General features: G+C 40.2%; 2 protein-coding genes across 4 annotated transcripts; one reads left to right on the forward strand and one right to left on the reverse strand.

The window, feature by feature from the left end:
* The first annotated feature begins 291 nt into the window (after positions 1-291).
* On the forward strand, positions 292-7,458 carry rmdn3 (regulator of microtubule dynamics 3). The gene is made up of 12 exons (XM_042390585.1): positions 292-892; positions 2,352-2,541; positions 2,842-2,982; positions 3,661-4,000; positions 5,123-5,225; positions 5,566-5,626; positions 5,710-5,785; positions 5,874-5,951; positions 6,415-6,513; positions 6,668-6,721; positions 6,827-6,907; positions 7,063-7,458. Exons 1-12 carry the CDS (start codon positions 691-693, stop codon positions 7,120-7,122), a joined length of 1,485 nt encoding a protein of 494 aa, XP_042246519.1. The 5' UTR covers positions 292-690; the 3' UTR covers positions 7,123-7,458.
* Positions 7,459-9,005: 1,547 nt separating this feature from the next.
* On the reverse strand, positions 9,006-14,478 carry rad51 (RAD51 recombinase). Of its 3 annotated transcripts, none has more exons than XM_042390586.1 (10): positions 14,373-14,478; positions 12,800-12,886; positions 12,497-12,634; positions 11,643-11,760; positions 11,381-11,472; positions 10,834-10,928; positions 10,383-10,496; positions 10,156-10,285; positions 9,882-10,003; positions 9,006-9,615 (listed from the first exon to the last, which is right to left on the reverse strand). In XM_042390586.1, the coding sequence occupies exons 2-10, from the start codon at positions 12,881-12,883 to the stop codon at positions 9,492-9,494; spliced, it is 1,017 nt and encodes a 338-aa protein (XP_042246520.1). In that variant the 5' UTR covers positions 12,884-12,886; positions 14,373-14,478; the 3' UTR covers positions 9,006-9,491. The 3 variants fall into 3 exon arrangements, with proteins under 3 accessions (XP_042246520.1, XP_042246521.1, XP_042246522.1); XM_042390587.1 differs by having other exon boundaries at positions 12,800-12,923; positions 14,373-14,453; XM_042390588.1 differs by having other exon boundaries at positions 12,800-12,908; positions 14,373-14,446.
* Between the last annotated feature and the right edge of the window lie 2,558 nt (positions 14,479-17,036).

Here is a 17,036-nt window from a genome sequence, read left to right on the forward strand (position 1 = left end):
CAGCTGTGATGACTTGAGTTTATGATATTGAATGCCAGTGCTTTCTAAACAAGCACATGAGTGAAAACAGGGGAATAGTATTTACAGTTTTGGGAAATGGGTCTGTCTTCTGGTAGATGACGTCATGGTTTGGCGTGTTTAGTTATAGTGTGTAAGAGAAAAACTGTAATTAGCTTGCATGAGTATTTTATTTTCCTGGCGGAAGTGGACTTCCATACATTGCAGCCAGCTTGTGAACGCGTTTTATTTTGGAAGCTGTAACCGGAAGTTACTTAGGTGGTACTGATGTGACGTAGTTACGTTAGATAGTTTTATAGCATCATTGCACCTGGACGACCATCATCAGCAATTCTAGGTTTAACGTAAACGGACTCTTCTAGCTGTAAAACGCGTCGTTGAAATATATGGGAGAGGTTCAAAAGGAACATTTTAGCAATTGCGTCACGTTTGATAAGTCGTCTTAGTTATTAGCTATTGAACGTCATAACAGCGAAAGGCTAATGACAGCAGGCTAACGTGCTAGCAGTAAGCGTGCGTCGTCACAAGCTTATTTTCTGTAGTTGGATAATTTACGTTAAGCACTTAAGCCATGTCAGTGGCATCGTGAGACTCATTACAAACAATTATGATAAGCGACATATGAAAGTGACGTAAGTAGCTCCGTTAAACGACCAGCGTGAGAGTGGAGACATGAACACACCGCTCGGTAGGAACGGGTTGATCGGGCTAGCTGTCGGAGCTACAGCCGGTTTGGGCTTGATTGCCTTCATCATTTACAAAGAGATCAGCAAGAGAAGATGCCAGAGACTGCTGCTGGAGGCCAGGCCAGCTCCCTGTCTGTATGACGGGGCGGATGGAGCCGCGCTGCTGCGGGACACGCTGGATGCACAGGGTGGGTTGGCTCGCCTCTGCCTCACACACATGGAGGCTCTTCAGAAAGATGTGTGTCTGTGTGAGAGACAGATGTTTGGTTCCAATTGCGTAATACTAGCAAAGGTACTTTACCCGTGAAAATCAGTGGAAAGTGAAAGTCAGTGGTGATGGTGATGATGATGAATCATGTGGACTTCATGGCATAGACGCTGCTGAAGTCAGCTTCTAAATTGGCAGCTTCCGATTCGGGGTTAAGGGAAACATAAATAATGATATTTAGCTGCTGATCCTCCGTTATTTGTTTTTTTTTACCACTAACACAATTGTTTGACATCGTAGCAAAAGTCTTAACGCTGTTCAAACCCACTTTCAGATTTGTGAAACCTGTATTCTGTTTATGAAAACACAAAAAAGTGACTTCACTGATATTTCTCCATCCAGACCACATTAGACCAGGTCCAGATGACAAACCACTGTATTAGACTTGTCAAGTCTGGACTAGATTAACAAGGAGACTCCAGAGACTCATTAAAACACAGCTTCAGATTTGTGAAAACTTAATTCTGTTTGTGAAAATAGGGCACTGCTTTTTCCCATCCAGACTACATTAGTCACTTTCACTTTTCACAAATGTGAAACTGCTGTAATGAGTCTCCTTGTTAATCTAGTCCAGATTTGACAAGTCTAAATTTATTAAATTTTTCTCTACTGATTGGTTTGTTTTTCTGTTCATTTAGTGTGCTTCTTGATGTCATTTATATGTTGTTGTATCTTTCTAAATTATGTTACCTTAGATTTTTTGGTTTTGTTTTTTCCTTTTTTGTTATCGTTTGTTTTTCTCTTTAAGTTGATGGGAGCCTGTGGCTTCTGGACCTCTCCTGTCACATCTTTTATTTTATTATCTGTATTTTATGCAGTCTTATGTGTGTGCAAATAAAAATTAAAAAAACAGATATAACTAAATGAGTGAAATCATGTCAATGCTCCTGCCTTTGCTGGCAGCTGGATTAGCAACGTACATGACCTTTACTGCTGCAACTAAATATTTTCAGTATCAGTTAATATGCCAGTGATCTTCTCAGTTAATCATTGAGTGTAAGACATGGAAGGGCATCAAATTTGAGAAACTAAAAACATAAACTTTTTTGGCATTTTTGCTTGAAAAGTGAGTTAAACAATTAATTGATTATCAAAATTGTTGCACCCCATAAGGGTTCTTGCCTGGAGGTATTTCCAGGCATGTCCATCTGGCCTGGGAGCACCTTAGGATCCATCAGGAAGAGATGGAGTAGGTATTTATGTAGGTAGGGAGAAGGAGGGCTGGGCTGCTATGTTTAGCCTGCTGCCACTCTGACCCAGAGACAGATAAGCAGGGGAAAACAGATGGTAGGTGGTCAGGAGTGCACTTAAGGGTACTTAATTGCAAACAAGTCATAAACCACATGTCTAACATGTTGTCTCCATGGTTGGTTGTCCAGAGGCGGAGGCCCAGCAGCAGGCTCTGGCGGCGGTGGAGGCCGTGGTCCAGGGCCTGTCCCCAGAGCAGCAGCTGGAGCTCAGGAACCAGCTGGACCAGGTGCTGACCTGCGTGTCCTCACTGCGCTCAGAGGTGGCTGAGCTGAGGGGCGGCCTGCAGGACATCGCCCTGCAGATCATCCAGGATGTCAAGTGAGTGGCAGTGTGGAGAAGATAAACATATCAACAAATATATCAGGCTTTTATCTTCGCTACTCCTTGACATGAAATTGGACGGTTTTCAGGGAAACACACTTTTTTTTAGGAAGAACGCTTATTTTGGTTTCTTTCTAAAAGTGAGATGATCAGATGGATATTAGTCTCATGTCTGTGTGTTCATGTGTGACATGGTTAGGGGGAAAACAGCTAGCCTGGCTCTGTCCAAAGTTCAAAAATATGTTTACCTGACCTGTTTGACTGACCTGTATGTGTGTCTCTCCTCGATACATTCAGAAAGGGTGTGGAGGACAGCCAGCGGATACGCCGGCGGCGTCACATCCATCGAGACCGCACCGACTCTACCAGCTCCAGCTCCATCTACTTCACTGCCAGCCAGGGAGTGGCCAGCACGTATGAAGAGACCAGCGAAGGAGGGTATGTAACTGGGATGGATGGACTTGTTCAATAATGTTTAGATAACTGTGTTTTAAATTTAGTGTGTTAATTTGCTTCATTTGTCTTATGAACTGAAGAGTGAAGCATTGGCATTTTTAGTCTTCAACAGTTTAAAGAATATAGCTCAGTCAGGACATGACTGAGATTGTGTTCTCTTTTTTATGCCCTGTGTCTCTGTGAGGCACATCAGGTGATAAATATCATCTGTTTCTTTGATATGTGAACATGCACAGAGGCCTGAAGTCATGAATGGCCTGTGAGTCCAGTCGTGTATCTTTGTAGAGGATCAGGTCAGGCTGTGGTCCAAGTTTGATCCAACAGTGTGTGTGTTTAATACGCTTCTTAACAAGATTCATCAGCTAGTTAGTCTTAGTCTCTAAGACACTTACAGGTGGTTAAACTAATACTAAGTAACTGAGTCTGTGTTCAGAATGAAAATAGCACTGCATTAAAAAACCAAGGGACAGTGTGGTGGGGGCATGTAGTGTCAGTTACCAGCAGGATGATGTAATACAATCCAGACAGTCCAGTTTGAATAATAGATCCATGACTTTAAAGGCTTATCAGTAGCCAAAAGTCCAAGTTTGGTTACTATAACTCATTTATACTAATTGAAATCACCAAATAAAAGAGAGATGATCTTGCATGTGTATCCAGGTACTCCACAGCCTACGCTGAGTCAGACTACACTGATCGTGACACTGACAGAGAGGAAGGCGAGAGAGAGCCCGAACAAGAGTCTGAGGAAGAGGAAGACAAGAGCTGCGCCACTGTCCTCACCCTCCGCCAAGAAGACTCCCAGGACGAGGAAGTGGAGGAAGAGGAGAGGGGGCTGGAGGAGGATGAGGAGGAGGAAGAGGAGGGCAGGCTGCAGCTGGTGACTGAATTTCCCAGTGGGGAGCTGGCTCTCCTCCTGGCACAGAGCGACATCCTCCACACCGGAGACGCCAGTTTAAAAGCAGAGGGCTTCCGGCTGCTGCTGGACAACAGAGCAGAGGTGAGGGGATGTGAAACTAGTGCACAGAGCACTAGTCCATTGAGATTCCTCACTACATTCATTTGTAAACTGAATACAGTGTTTGGACTGTTGATCAGACAGAATAAGAACTGTGAAGACATCACAGCAGTCTGGGATTTGGTGCATTTGTCATTATTTTTCACTTATCTTTCAGACCTGCAGCGATTAGTTGATTGATTGACTCAAAGAAAATTAATCTGCAATCATTTTTAAAACTGATTAATTGTTTGTCACATCTCAAGCAAAATCATTTGCCAGTTCCAGCTCCTCAACTTGGAGAATTTGCTTCCTTTCCTTGTCTCACAATAGAATATATTTGGGTTGGACTGTTGGACAAAACAAGCAACAATTTGTGACTGTGTTTTCTGATGTTTTATAGACCACACAGTTCATCAATTCATCATAATAATAATCAGATCAATTGATAATGAAAATAATCGTTAGTTGCAGCCTTAATATCTGTTGATGAGGCTTTTCTATGTACAAATCTTGCTTATGAGAAATGAGATATTCCACTTTGAGAATACCATGTAAAGCTTTGAGCAATGATAGTTGAGGAACTACAGACACAGTGTTGTGCAGTTGTGTAGCTGTGCCTGTAGGTGTCAGTAAACAGTGCTAAGCTCTCAGTCAGAGTTTATTAAGACAACACACACACAGCGAGCAGCTGTTAGTTTTATTTGTCTTAATGCATTATTATTAACATATGAGGCCTATGAGTGAGTAGATGACACAAGTTGTGTTTTAAAACTTATCACAAAATAACCCACTTCTTACATCATTTTATTCAGAGTGTTGGTAGTGTGGTTGGTAGAGATGACAGGTGTTGCACTATGATGGTATTCTTCAATGAATATTCACTATATTCACATTTTGAACTGTTTTTGAAGCTCCTGTAATCCTGAAAATGTACCACTAACACACATATACATATACAAGCATGTAATAGTCAATGACCAAGCTGAAGTAGGAAACTAAAATTGTGTGCTGGGATCACCCAAATATGACATAGTAATGTTTTACAGTACGTAGTGGGTTATGTAATCTGATTACATTTTACTGATTCTTAACTGCTGGTTGTTTTGCTGTGTGTGTCCTCAGTACGGAGACAGCAGAGAGTTTCTATGGCGACTGGCTCGGGCCTACAGTGATATGCATGAGTCTGCGAAAGACAAACAAGAGAAGAAGACATATGCACAACAAGGTAATGAACAGTTTTACTCTGTCTTTTAACTTTGTCACTCAGCATGCTAACATTTGTGGCTAATGTTAGCGACATCAGAGGTTTCTTACCTGCCAAACAAATAATGTTATTTGCATTGAACCTCCCTCCATCAGATGATGCTCCACTGTTCACTTGGGTTTTAGAAAAACCAAAGTGCATTGTGGGTAGTTGGAGATATATTCTTAACCTAACCAGGCTGACTGTACCTGTTCAGAAAGCTTGTGGCTCACTTGTGAGCTCCTGCAGCATGGTGTTAATAGTAAAATAGGACTGACTGTATCTTCAGTATCTGTCAGTGAAGTGTGAGCTGCTGTTGCAGGTCGAGAGGAGGCAGAGCAGGCCCTGAAGAAGAACGGCCTCAACGCAGAGTGTCACAAATGGTAAGACGGCACACTGAACCTTGAGGAAGACTCAGAACACTTTAGAGTTCCTGCTGACCTGTGACCTCTGTTTCTGTATGCAGGTTTGCTGTGCTGACAGGACTGACCTCCCAGCATGACAGCATGCATAGCAAACTGAAGAGCAGCCACATACTGAAGGTAACACAGGAACATTCACTTCCATGATTGTTCAAAAGGAGTTTATTCTGATGTACAGGATGTGACTGAGGTTTCTTCTCCTGTTCAGGAGCATTTGGACCGTGCCATCGCTCTCAGAGATGATGACCCCATGTGTTTCTACCTGCTGGGAAGATGGTGCTATGAGGTGAGACTGTGTTTTGCTTGTTGTAGTTAACTGGAGTATTATCAGGTGTAGGTATCAGCCAAATATCTGTGATTGGCTCACTTAAAAGTGGGTGTGGCATAGTAAATAAGGAACATACAGAGCTGTTCTCTACTGTTGGCCTCCACCCACACATCTCCCTCACCTGTGTTGTTAGATCAGATCATTCATCAATGAGACCTCAGCTACATTCTGTGGAGATAAACAAATATTTACACTCCAGGTTCAAGATGAGTCATGTTTTACAGGAAGAGGAAAGATTTTGTTATAAAAATACTCAAATATTATCAGACAATTACTTCACTGTATGTTTAAAGAACTTTAACAGTGACCACGTATAAAGGCAGAAGTGTTGATCTGTTTCACTCGGTCATGCTCATGCCATTCAAGACATGACATCACTGTTGTGTGTTTCTTTGCCGTTAATTATTGTCTGTCTCTGCAGGTAGTCACACTTGATTGGCTGGAGAAGAAGGCTGCCGCTGCTCTCTACCAGAACCCCCCTACTGCTACCCTGCATGACGCCCTCGAGAACTTCCTCAAGGTACCACTGATTTTATATATATATATGAAAAAAACATGCATTTTCTAAATAGACGTGTCATTGTAAAACCATATATTAATATATAAACATATATGTAAATGTAAAAACGTAAAAACATATATTATATATTCATATACTTTTTATGTATTTTCAGGCAGAAGAACTCAGTCCAGGTTTCTCTAAGACAGTGAGACTTTACATTGCAAAGGTGAGCAATAAGATCCAGAGTCATTTAATACACAACAGAATAGTTCATCTGTGTGTTTTCATTGTGAGGACTAATGAAGTAACCATGATGTTGTTTGGCTCATAGTGTCATCAGGAGCTGGGAAACATCTCCGAGGCAACAAACTGGACGGCGCTGGCTTCCAAGATGCCCGCTAACACCAATGATGTAAGAACACACTTCACTCACCTAATTGAAACTTTGCCAGAGTGCAGAGCTGCAGATAAGTCATGGAGAATAAATGATTTTTGAAGACTAAGTGCACTCAATACAATAATTTGCTCTTATTGTTGCCTTTTCTATGTTTTTTTTTTCTCCACAAGGATGAAGAAACTTGCCAGCTGGAGGCTCAGCTTCGCGTCTTAACTGACAAAAAAATATGAACTTATTTTCTACTGAGATCCATGATGGAACCACAAAGCCGATGCCACCAATCGGCTAGTCAGGCCACCAATCTCTGATCATCCAATCAGATGTGCGCTACAACTGGCACACTAATTTTCTTTCCCTTCACTGGTGGATATCTTTGTCATACTGTCACTGTGAAATTATATGGAATTTATTGATGTTTATTTATTTTTTTGCAGACTTTAAAATGGCTCAATGGAGCCAGTATCACCGAGGAATATATATTGTGTTCTTTATCTAACTTTTTTAACTGTTTGTTGTTTTCTTAACTGATAATCAGTCATTAAACACAAGGAGGTTTTAGTTTTTCAGCACATTTTGTCTTAATTTAACAGGCATACTTAAAGGGTCAGTTCAACCAAATAACAGAGCAAAACTACAACTATCCATGCAGATAGTTGTAGTTTTATTTCTTCAGGTTTATATTTGTCTCTGAGATTTCTGCTTTCATCCCAATACAATGGAGGTGAATGGAATTGAGTTTGTGCTGGTGTCATTTCTGCTGACCTCCAATCTATTGAGGTGGAGACAGATATCTCAACATCTAGACAAATAAAACTATATTTCTTTCCATGGCTACTAGAGGTAAGGGATGGGTGGATCATTTCAGGGAGATTTCAGGGAGCAGAACGTTGTCTAAGAGAGGGAAATTCTTCCAACAATGGGGAAAAAAAACAAACCTTCTGGGAATTTTTCACCACATTGCTATTGTGAAATGCTATTTATGCAAGAAATATCTTGAAGTATTTTGGGACATTGAGCATGTGGTCCAGGTTGATCAGGGATGTTTGAAGAGCTTTAAGGGAAGTGAAAGAGGGACTTAGGAACAAGAAATCTTGGGAACGTCTCCAATTTATTAAAGTAATGTTTATTTGTATTGTATACCTTTAGGGTTGTGTGGAGATAAATGATGTTTCATAAATGTAGATGTAGTGATAGGCTGTAGTATTTTGATCTTATTTGGCTTTTTTTCCAACTTTATATCACATCATTTCCCGCCGTAGTCCAGTATAAAACAACTGTACTGGACTCCAGGCAGTAAACTGACAGTGTAAGGAGTCCTCTGTGTGCTTGTGACTATGACGAGTGTTGTAATATTCCTGTACTTTCATTTCATTTCCTTTGTGTGTGTTTGCTGCCTTTTGATCTGACTGTTTTACATTCCTGTTATTTTCTGAAGTGAAAGTTGAGATTCAGTTTGTTAGCAGATGACTTTGTGATCTAACATCACTCTAATAGCACTTTGTATTCTCCATTCATTAATTTATTGTGTTGATTTTGCAGTCGCTGCTTTAAGATCATAGTGTTCCTATCAGTGGATATTATGTTTTATGAAAATGCCATTCCCTAAATATTCTGATCCCACAATGAATAAGTGAATATGCACTAAAGTGACACATGGATAACCTTGAATAAATAGTTTTTTTTCTATGAGTCTCTCCACCCTTTTAAAGTAATGCTCACATGTGACCACATACAGTGTAAAATCCATTCATGATGATGCTAACAGAGGACACCAGCATTTTAATAGTAAAAGTCATTTAATTTAGCTTTGAAGCTCATACACAGAAGCTTCTGGTAAAGACAAACAGAAAAGGGACATCAGTGGTGAAACATTTGACAAATGACATGAAAAGGAAATCTTTGTAAGAATGTCTTAATTACAAAAATAATGTTATGTTTCAACTGCATCAGACATCCCAAACACCAGTTAACAAAAAGATCTCAAACTATTTAAAACATTTAGATTTTTGACTACTCAGAATATGAAACTACTGAAGTACACTCACCAAAGAAAAACAGACTCTGATTATGACTTCATTTCTCATAATTATGAGACCTTAATTCTTTTTTTTTCAATGTTTTTTTGCAGTAAAGATCATGTTATGAGAGTTTTGGATCTCATAATTACATAATAAAGATCTTATGAGCACTTTTTGTAATCATGACATACTAAGTAATAATTATGAGATAAAGATCTCATAATAACATAACTGATCTCATAATTATGAGATATTAAAGTCATAATTGCAGATTTTTTCTCCTTTGGTGAGTGCAATGTGCTTCCCTGTCAATCAGAAAATGTAACTCTCTACCTTGCTGTTGAGCTCCAGAAGGCCAGATCTGCAGCCTGGACCATCTCCTCAACTCTGGTTCCATCAGCATCAATCCACATCACATAACGCATGACCTACATGTCTGTGTGAACCATAAGTCCAAGGCTTGAGTGGAAGCAGTAATAGGGGTGAAGACGGCACATACAGCACTGGAGTCCGAGGGTTGAGTCAGCAGGTATGACATAAACGTTTAGCACCACCCCGCTGCTTCCTGCCTCTCTGCTCACTCAGTCCTTAGCATCACCCACACCGTCAGCGTTAATGGCGAACATGGCCTCAGCCTCTGGCAGGCAGGGGGAGTCGTAGATTTTACAGATCCTCGTCTCTCCTCGGCCTTTCCTCAGGTACAGACTGTGAGGACAACAACAGTTTTAATCCTAAAGTTATCTTAGAATGATTAAACCATGCTGTCATCAATCTGCAGCTGTCAAATCATTACAGCTGCTTTATGCCTCACTACAGAAGCAGTAGCAGCCGGACAGATAAACAATGAGCTGAAACTCATTATAAAGCTCCGTAAAGTCGAGAGGAGCTGCAGGGTTGCTGAAAATTCTCATCACACGTCATATTGGACCATGCTGTCAGGATGAATTGAACACACATACTGCATCACTCACCGTGTAGTGGAGGCGTGAGCCAGAATGTTGCCACCGATTGGTTTCTTGGGATCTGCAGAGAACATAGCTGCCCCGTCCACCTGTGCTACCACCTGGTTGGTTATCACCACGGCAACGCCAAACTGTTGACACAGGATTGTGAAGCAAGGCGGATAAAAATAATTTAAAAAGAACTGAAACACTCTGATAAATGAATCAATAATAAAAATAATCATTAGCTGCAGGCCTAAGTGGGAGCACATGACATCGTCAGCGTACAGGATGACCTGCATACCTCGTCTGCCAGTCTGAGCAGCATGCGCAGGAAGCGTCCCAGGTGTCCCTGTCTGGCTGACAGCTCCCCTCTGCCTGAGTAGTCTGTTCTGTACAGAGCTGTGGCACTGTCTACTATCAGCAGAGCATACCTGACACACAGAGAGGGAGTGGCAGTATTAGTTGGGAACATCATAACTACTCTACATGTACTGCTTATATCCATTTGCACTGTTTGTGCTGACAGACCTGGACTCAGCCATCATGGCAGAGGCTTGATACAGCAGCTGTGTCTGATGGTCTGTGTTGAAGGCTCGGGCGTAGGCCACGTTGTCCAGAACATCACTGCCTACCAGCCCATACCTGATGACACACACAGGAAGTTCAACATCTATTCAATTATTCTACTATCCACTTCTAAAACAATGTACACAGACAGGTTGACAATGTATGTGATGCAAAAAACAACAAAAAAACAAAACAGTAGTTATAATACATGCCACAAATTGAATATGCCTTTCCACGTTATATTTTTTTAAAACTTTCTAGATGTTTTAAGTTTCAGACTTCCATTTTTTCCCCTCACAGTTATAAATATAACACAACAGTACACGATGTGGGTGTGTTGAACAATGATGCTGGGTTAAGAAGTGCTGAGCCTGATGAACAGCTTGTGAGGAGAGGAAATGTGCTGACTCACCTCTCAGCTACAGCGAGGAGTCTCTCTGGTCTGAAGGTTCCCTCTGTGTCGATGTACATAGCTTTACCTTCTCCACCCCCCTGATCAATGGGCAGCTGTGGATGGAGGAGACAGTGGAGTCTACTGAGTGTGACAACCATACATACATACATACATACAACCTCTTTAAAAACACAACTGCAATGGTTTTTATTTAAAAATCCATTTTGTTGGAGTTTTCCACACTTGTGGCTGCTGTGTGTCCTGGTTTATAGATTCAATCTTTAAGAGAACCCCACAGATTTTGCATTAAGACATATATAACACTGTCAAATTCACAACGGACAGTAAAACGTGCAGCAGAACCAGAGATATCATCTTTTTTTATTCCATGTATTATTTTTCCTTGTCACAACCTGGTGCCTGCATTACCCACAATGCAAGTGGCCTGCAGACAGTTCAGTGAGAGATTCAGATGTATTATGCTAGTAGCAGTTAATGTAGCTTGGAGCTGTTAGCCTCCAGCAGAGATGAGGCTTTGTCTCTGTGCAGTCAGTGTGAACTCTACCTGACAGGTGACAGCCAGTGTGTGGCACAGCTGGGTCTTCCCCGTCCGAAACTCTCCAAACATCTCTGTGATGGAGCCCGTCTCGATCCCACCTGCAGGACAAACAGGAAGTCACATAAAACGACCACTCTCTGTGTTCCCTCATTATCTCACTGGGGCTTGTACGACCATAAACAGGACTTCAGAACAATGTTTGGCCCAGTCTGTGTCAGATGCTTGTTTTTCCACATATATAATGAAATGTTGGAGTGAGTTTACAAACCCTGCAGGAGTTTGTCGAGCTCTTTGGAGCCTGTAGAGATCTGAATGATTTCGGCTCTCCTCTGGTGGAACTCGGTAGCTGTGGTGAAGCCCATCGGCACCAGCTTGGCAGCTTCAGTCTGAGAAAGAAGACATCATTTAAATATGACATAACATAAAATATATATCATGAGAATATTTGTCCTGCTCATGTTGTAACTATTCCACACAGAGAGCGTGTGTGTGATGGTGAGGCTTCAGCGTCTGGAGCAGAGAGTATGAAGTCAGCAGTATAGCTGTGAACAGTGCAGTGTGTGCACAGTTTAAGCTATTTGTTGGTGAATACATGCTACAACCTGCTGATTAAAGTGAAGGGATTTAGCCCTGAAGCTAGACACAACTTCAGCCCAGAATCACTTAAGGTGGACTCCTTTAAGGTGGACCAATTGTTCTCATTTTAATGATAATCTCAGCTGCTCCTCAACCCATAAAGAAGTATTTAAACAGCTAGTTAACAGTCAAACATGCTGGTTCATCTTTCTACAATGTGATGATTTGTGATGCTTTTCTGTTTCATGTCATTGTAAGCAGAATATATTTGGGTTGTGGAATGCTGGTCTGACAAAACAACACATTTCAAGATGTCACCTTGAGCTGTAACCGCGATGGGCAACTTTTACCATTTTCTGACATTTTATACACTAAATGATTAATCAACTAATTGAATAAAATCAACAGGATGATGGAATCAATGGTCAGTTGCAGCCCTTTATCAAAGAACACCATATTCACTTTCCTCCTCACAAGACTGGCAGGAAAACTAAACGCTGCATCAGAACTCATGACTGTCAGAGTAAGAAGGCTGCTGTCTCTTACTATTATTTTGTCAGCTTTGGCCTCACTGATGCCCTTAATGTTGAGCAGCTCCTTCTTGGGTGCGTAGGCCACCGCCTCGATGGTGTGGAAACCTGCGTCTTCTAGTTTCTTGATGTCACTGGCGCTGATTCCACATTGCTGCACATGGAGACATTGAATGAATAACAGCCACATATACTGTCAGTTCAGTGGGAGAGAGAGGAATGGAATCTGTAACAAGATTTTATTTATTCAAACAGGAAAGGACAATTACAGCTAGAGTCTGAGTAAAGTCGTAGGATGACTGCTTTCAGGAAGACATACCTCCAGTCTGCATAGAGGCTGTGGCCCAAAGTTTTCTTCCTCCTCTACCTCTGCCTCCACCCTGGCCTCACTCCTCATCGCCATGATCTGAGGTTGGACAACAGAGAAGCTGTTGTCGATAATACTGTGTTCACAATCATGAGTGCAAGTCAAGTCTGGTTTGTTTCATGACTTTGAAACACAGAGCTGAGACATCAAGCACAGATCACATCAGTTCACAATGATGAAAACAAACACGTGAAGACAAAACTATGGTGTTGCAGCTATAGAGCAGCACATATGAAACATATCATATGGAGAGTAAAATATTACAGCAAATTGGACAAAACCAAGAGAGCCTTTGGCATTAACCTTTTGAAAATTAACCTTTAAATGTATTAGATGTAAAATACTATTGAACAACTATGAAGTATCACATACGACTCCACTCAAGTTATTTATTTTGTAGGAAGAAAATAAGATATTTTTAAAGAAACTATAGTTCTCTGTAGACAGATTTTGCTACTTGGTTTGTACAAGTGACACAACAGCCTGTATATGTTGGGAATACTGTTTAAAAACCTTTTGGGATGTGTGTATTGAAATTTTGAAGAAATAGAGGAAAAAGAGAGAAGAGTTTCAGATTGGCTGTCTGTGTCTTCTGTATCTGTAATACAAAGGTTTCTGTACCTGTTTACCTTTGCTGCTATTTTAAGGCTTTTATACTTTTGTGTACTTGTGTGTATTATACTTTGATTCTGAAACTTTCTTAATATATTTGCTGAGTATATTTTTAGTTATCTCATATTTTTAGTGGTTAGGTTTCTCTAAATCGTTTATTCTGCAAGTGCACCTTTTTCAGTCTGATAGAAACAGAGTACCGAGAGATAACAATCAAGAAATCTTGTCTTTTACTCTGTTTCTCCATTTTTATTTAAGTAATAATCAATACTGGTCTGAAAAAGATATGAGTTTAGATTTTAGGTATGCAAAAAAGTGCAGTCCATGTCAAAATGTGATGAATTTGACATGAACTAACTGACTCATGTTCACAGAGCGGCAGTAAAGAAACATTTGACTGCTCTAGCTGAATGAAAAAAACAGCGTCACATAACCACAACACACTCCCTGCTGAATATAGCTAGTTAGCTAACGTCAGTTGTCGTCAGATTAGCAATATCAAAGTAACGTCGCTAGGTCATAATATTTGTCAATGGCGCTTAACTTTAATACACACTGAACAATTAGCAATATCCCAGTAAATTAATAGACCAACTCTTGCAACGTTTACACCAAGAATTTCGCTAATACTGTAACTGTTAACAACCGTAACAAGCTTCACCGCAAGTATAGCTGCTCTGAAGCAGCCGCTAACATTAGGTTAATGCACTGACTGCAGCTGTTAGCCTATTAGCTTTAGCGCTGTTTTCACGTCCGTTCGCTGTATTTCAGTTACTTGCAAGTCAGCTGACAGCGCTGCTCGATCGAAGACAGCAAGTTCAATACAAGTTAATACATCTGTCTTACCTATATACTCAAATCATTTGCAAACGAAAAGCACATGTTGTGTGATACAGCAATATGTTGAACTTACCTGCTGACTTCTTCCTTCTCACAGAAGTTTGGTAACCAAAGCTCCCGCGCGTATTGTACTAACGACGCGCAATGACGCTGTACGTAACGACACCGCCTCCTCCGTCCCCTCTGATTGGTCAGATTATGGATCTGAGTAAAGATAGGCTCAACACAGGTTGTCAGTCTTATTGTTTATTTGACTGGCCTGCACCGTTAGAAATGCTTTATGTTATATCTGAACTGTTGTATAAGGGTTTCAGAAATTAAGTAACCCTGAATGAATCTGGGTCTCTCTTGTATGCCATAAATTATGCAAATGTTAACCACACCTTTAAGTATTATAGGTAAAAAAAACTACTCTCAATTCATATACAAGTATTAAATCATACAGTATATGGGATACGATGAATAAGACTGTTCTCTATTTCACAGATAAATATCTATAGATTATATCAATTTAGTCTCATGATGCAAAGTGGGTTATGAGCCCAAAGTGTTTCCAGAGTTTTAATCACTTTAACCTCATGATAACTTTATGCTGTGTACAGTAATTGTATTCACCTCCATTGTATTGGAATGGCAACAGAAATCACAGATGGTTATGGTATCTCATAAACATGTTTTTTGTAATTTAGGTGAACTGACCCTTTAAGAGCTCCACTATCTAATGCAGAACATGAATCAAAGTCTGTGAGGGTGGACATTGGGACAGGACTACCAGCATAATCAATAATCAATACTATACTCTGACTATATTCTATACATTATGTATTTAAATGGTAGTTTCTGGAGTCAGTTCTTAATTTGAATTCTGATTGAAATAGCTTTATTTAATTATCATACGTACAGTTCTGTGACTGCTCTTGGGTGTGGTTTTGCATGTTAAGATCTCCTGTCTGAGCAGCAGTGTAATCACTCAAAATACAAAAATGAGAATTTTGGAAAACCTGCCAATAATTACACATAGAGGACTCAACCAAGTGGGCCAATTTGAGGGGGAGTTTGAACAGGTTGTTTGTACAATTTATTTTCTTGTCTCCTTTCGATTGCTCCTGTTATCAGCAGTTGATGTCAGTGAATTGTTTAAGCCCTACAAGAATGTGCTCTTGGATTAGAAGCAAGAGAGCAACAAATGTTACCTACTGCTGATAGAAACATCCCTGTAGCTAATGCTAATTGTACATTCCAAAGAGTATATATAAGACATTCATTCATGAACATAGTACAAAACTGAACATTTGAGAGGTGTCATTTGAGCTGTCATGTTGGGGAAAACATGCATGCTTGAGTGACTAGTGTTTGTCTGATAACAAGCGCCGGTTAATTTTTATTATAGGTTTAACCAGCTGTTAATGCTTGTTTGCTTTACCAAAGCTTGTGAAAGTAAGTGTGTAGGTAGCATTCAGTATCAGGGCAGGAACTTGATAAAGCATACCTGACTTAATAATTTAGTGCTCATATCACAGATTGAGGTCCTGCAGGCATGATGGTGCCAGTGACTCCTGCTGTCTGAGTCAACACCTTCCTGGGAGAATCCAGGATCTTCTTGGGTGAAGTCTGAGGTCATGAGAAGTACAGGGTGATGGAGACCTCTGCCTTGCTCTTCACTTCCAGCTTCCTCTGACTTCCTCCAGTTTAGTCTATTCATCCTGGGGTATTTTGTCAAAATGTATAATTTCATGGTGAGGCCAGTACTATGAAGGGTTCTGAAGGTGTCAGGAAGTAACATTTTAAAAAATGGGCTCTAAATGCATCATGAGCATATATAAAATGCATGTTCTAAAAGTGGTAGCACATGTTAGGAAAAAATCTCACATGTGGAATATTCTCATGGGTTTACAGGTGTTGTCCCAACATATATGGAGCCAATCAATATCTGAATGCCAACGCAGATGTCTTATAGGGAGTCTTTACCAAGCAACTGAAAATACTATTCTTGTGAACTCTTGTTGAAACATGAAGTTTTGAAAACATTTTGGAGCAAATCTAATGCAAAAACATCCAATTGACAGCAGCAAAAGAAGCCAGACAGAAAAGCCCTTAACTTGCCAATATGTCATTTTACATTGACTGCATTAACAGTTTGTAGTTTATTAGGTACACCTGTACAATCAAATGTGATCCCATAAACCAGCTGTGCATGAAACTATTAAACCAGTTTAATCAAACTGACCAAATGGTCTTTCTTTTGAATAGTTGTACATTAATTTACCCTAATCCTGAATTAACTATACTGATGTCCATAAGATTAGGGTTGAAATTGAAGTTTTAAATGAAACCTCCTGGTGTAATATGTTTAATGAAGCATCACCTGCCAGACTAAAGACAGAGGGAATCCTAACCATTTATCATTACAGTATGTATTAATATGTGAACACATTTCCTGAATTAATATATTCAGTGGATGGTGCTCACATTTTTTGTGGTGAACTAGTTTCCACCTTCTTTATTGCTCCACTGCTGGATGCTCATTGATTGTTTTGTTTTCTTTCCAGGTGCAATGATAATTAACTTAGAGTGGATCACCTGTGTGTTTGCTATTTAAAAGAGGCCTCAATGCTGCATGGTTATGACATAAATAATATCTAATGTGCTCAAACACCTGTAAATATTTCAGTGCCTGGCCATATACAACTGCCTTGCTGCTAAATATATTAATATACCATATTAACAATATTTATCC

This window comes from Thunnus maccoyii, chromosome 17 (assembly GCF_910596095.1).
Source record: "Thunnus maccoyii chromosome 17, fThuMac1.1, whole genome shotgun sequence".
In the NCBI taxonomy this organism is placed as follows: Eukaryota; Metazoa; Chordata; class Actinopteri; order Scombriformes; family Scombridae; genus Thunnus; species Thunnus maccoyii.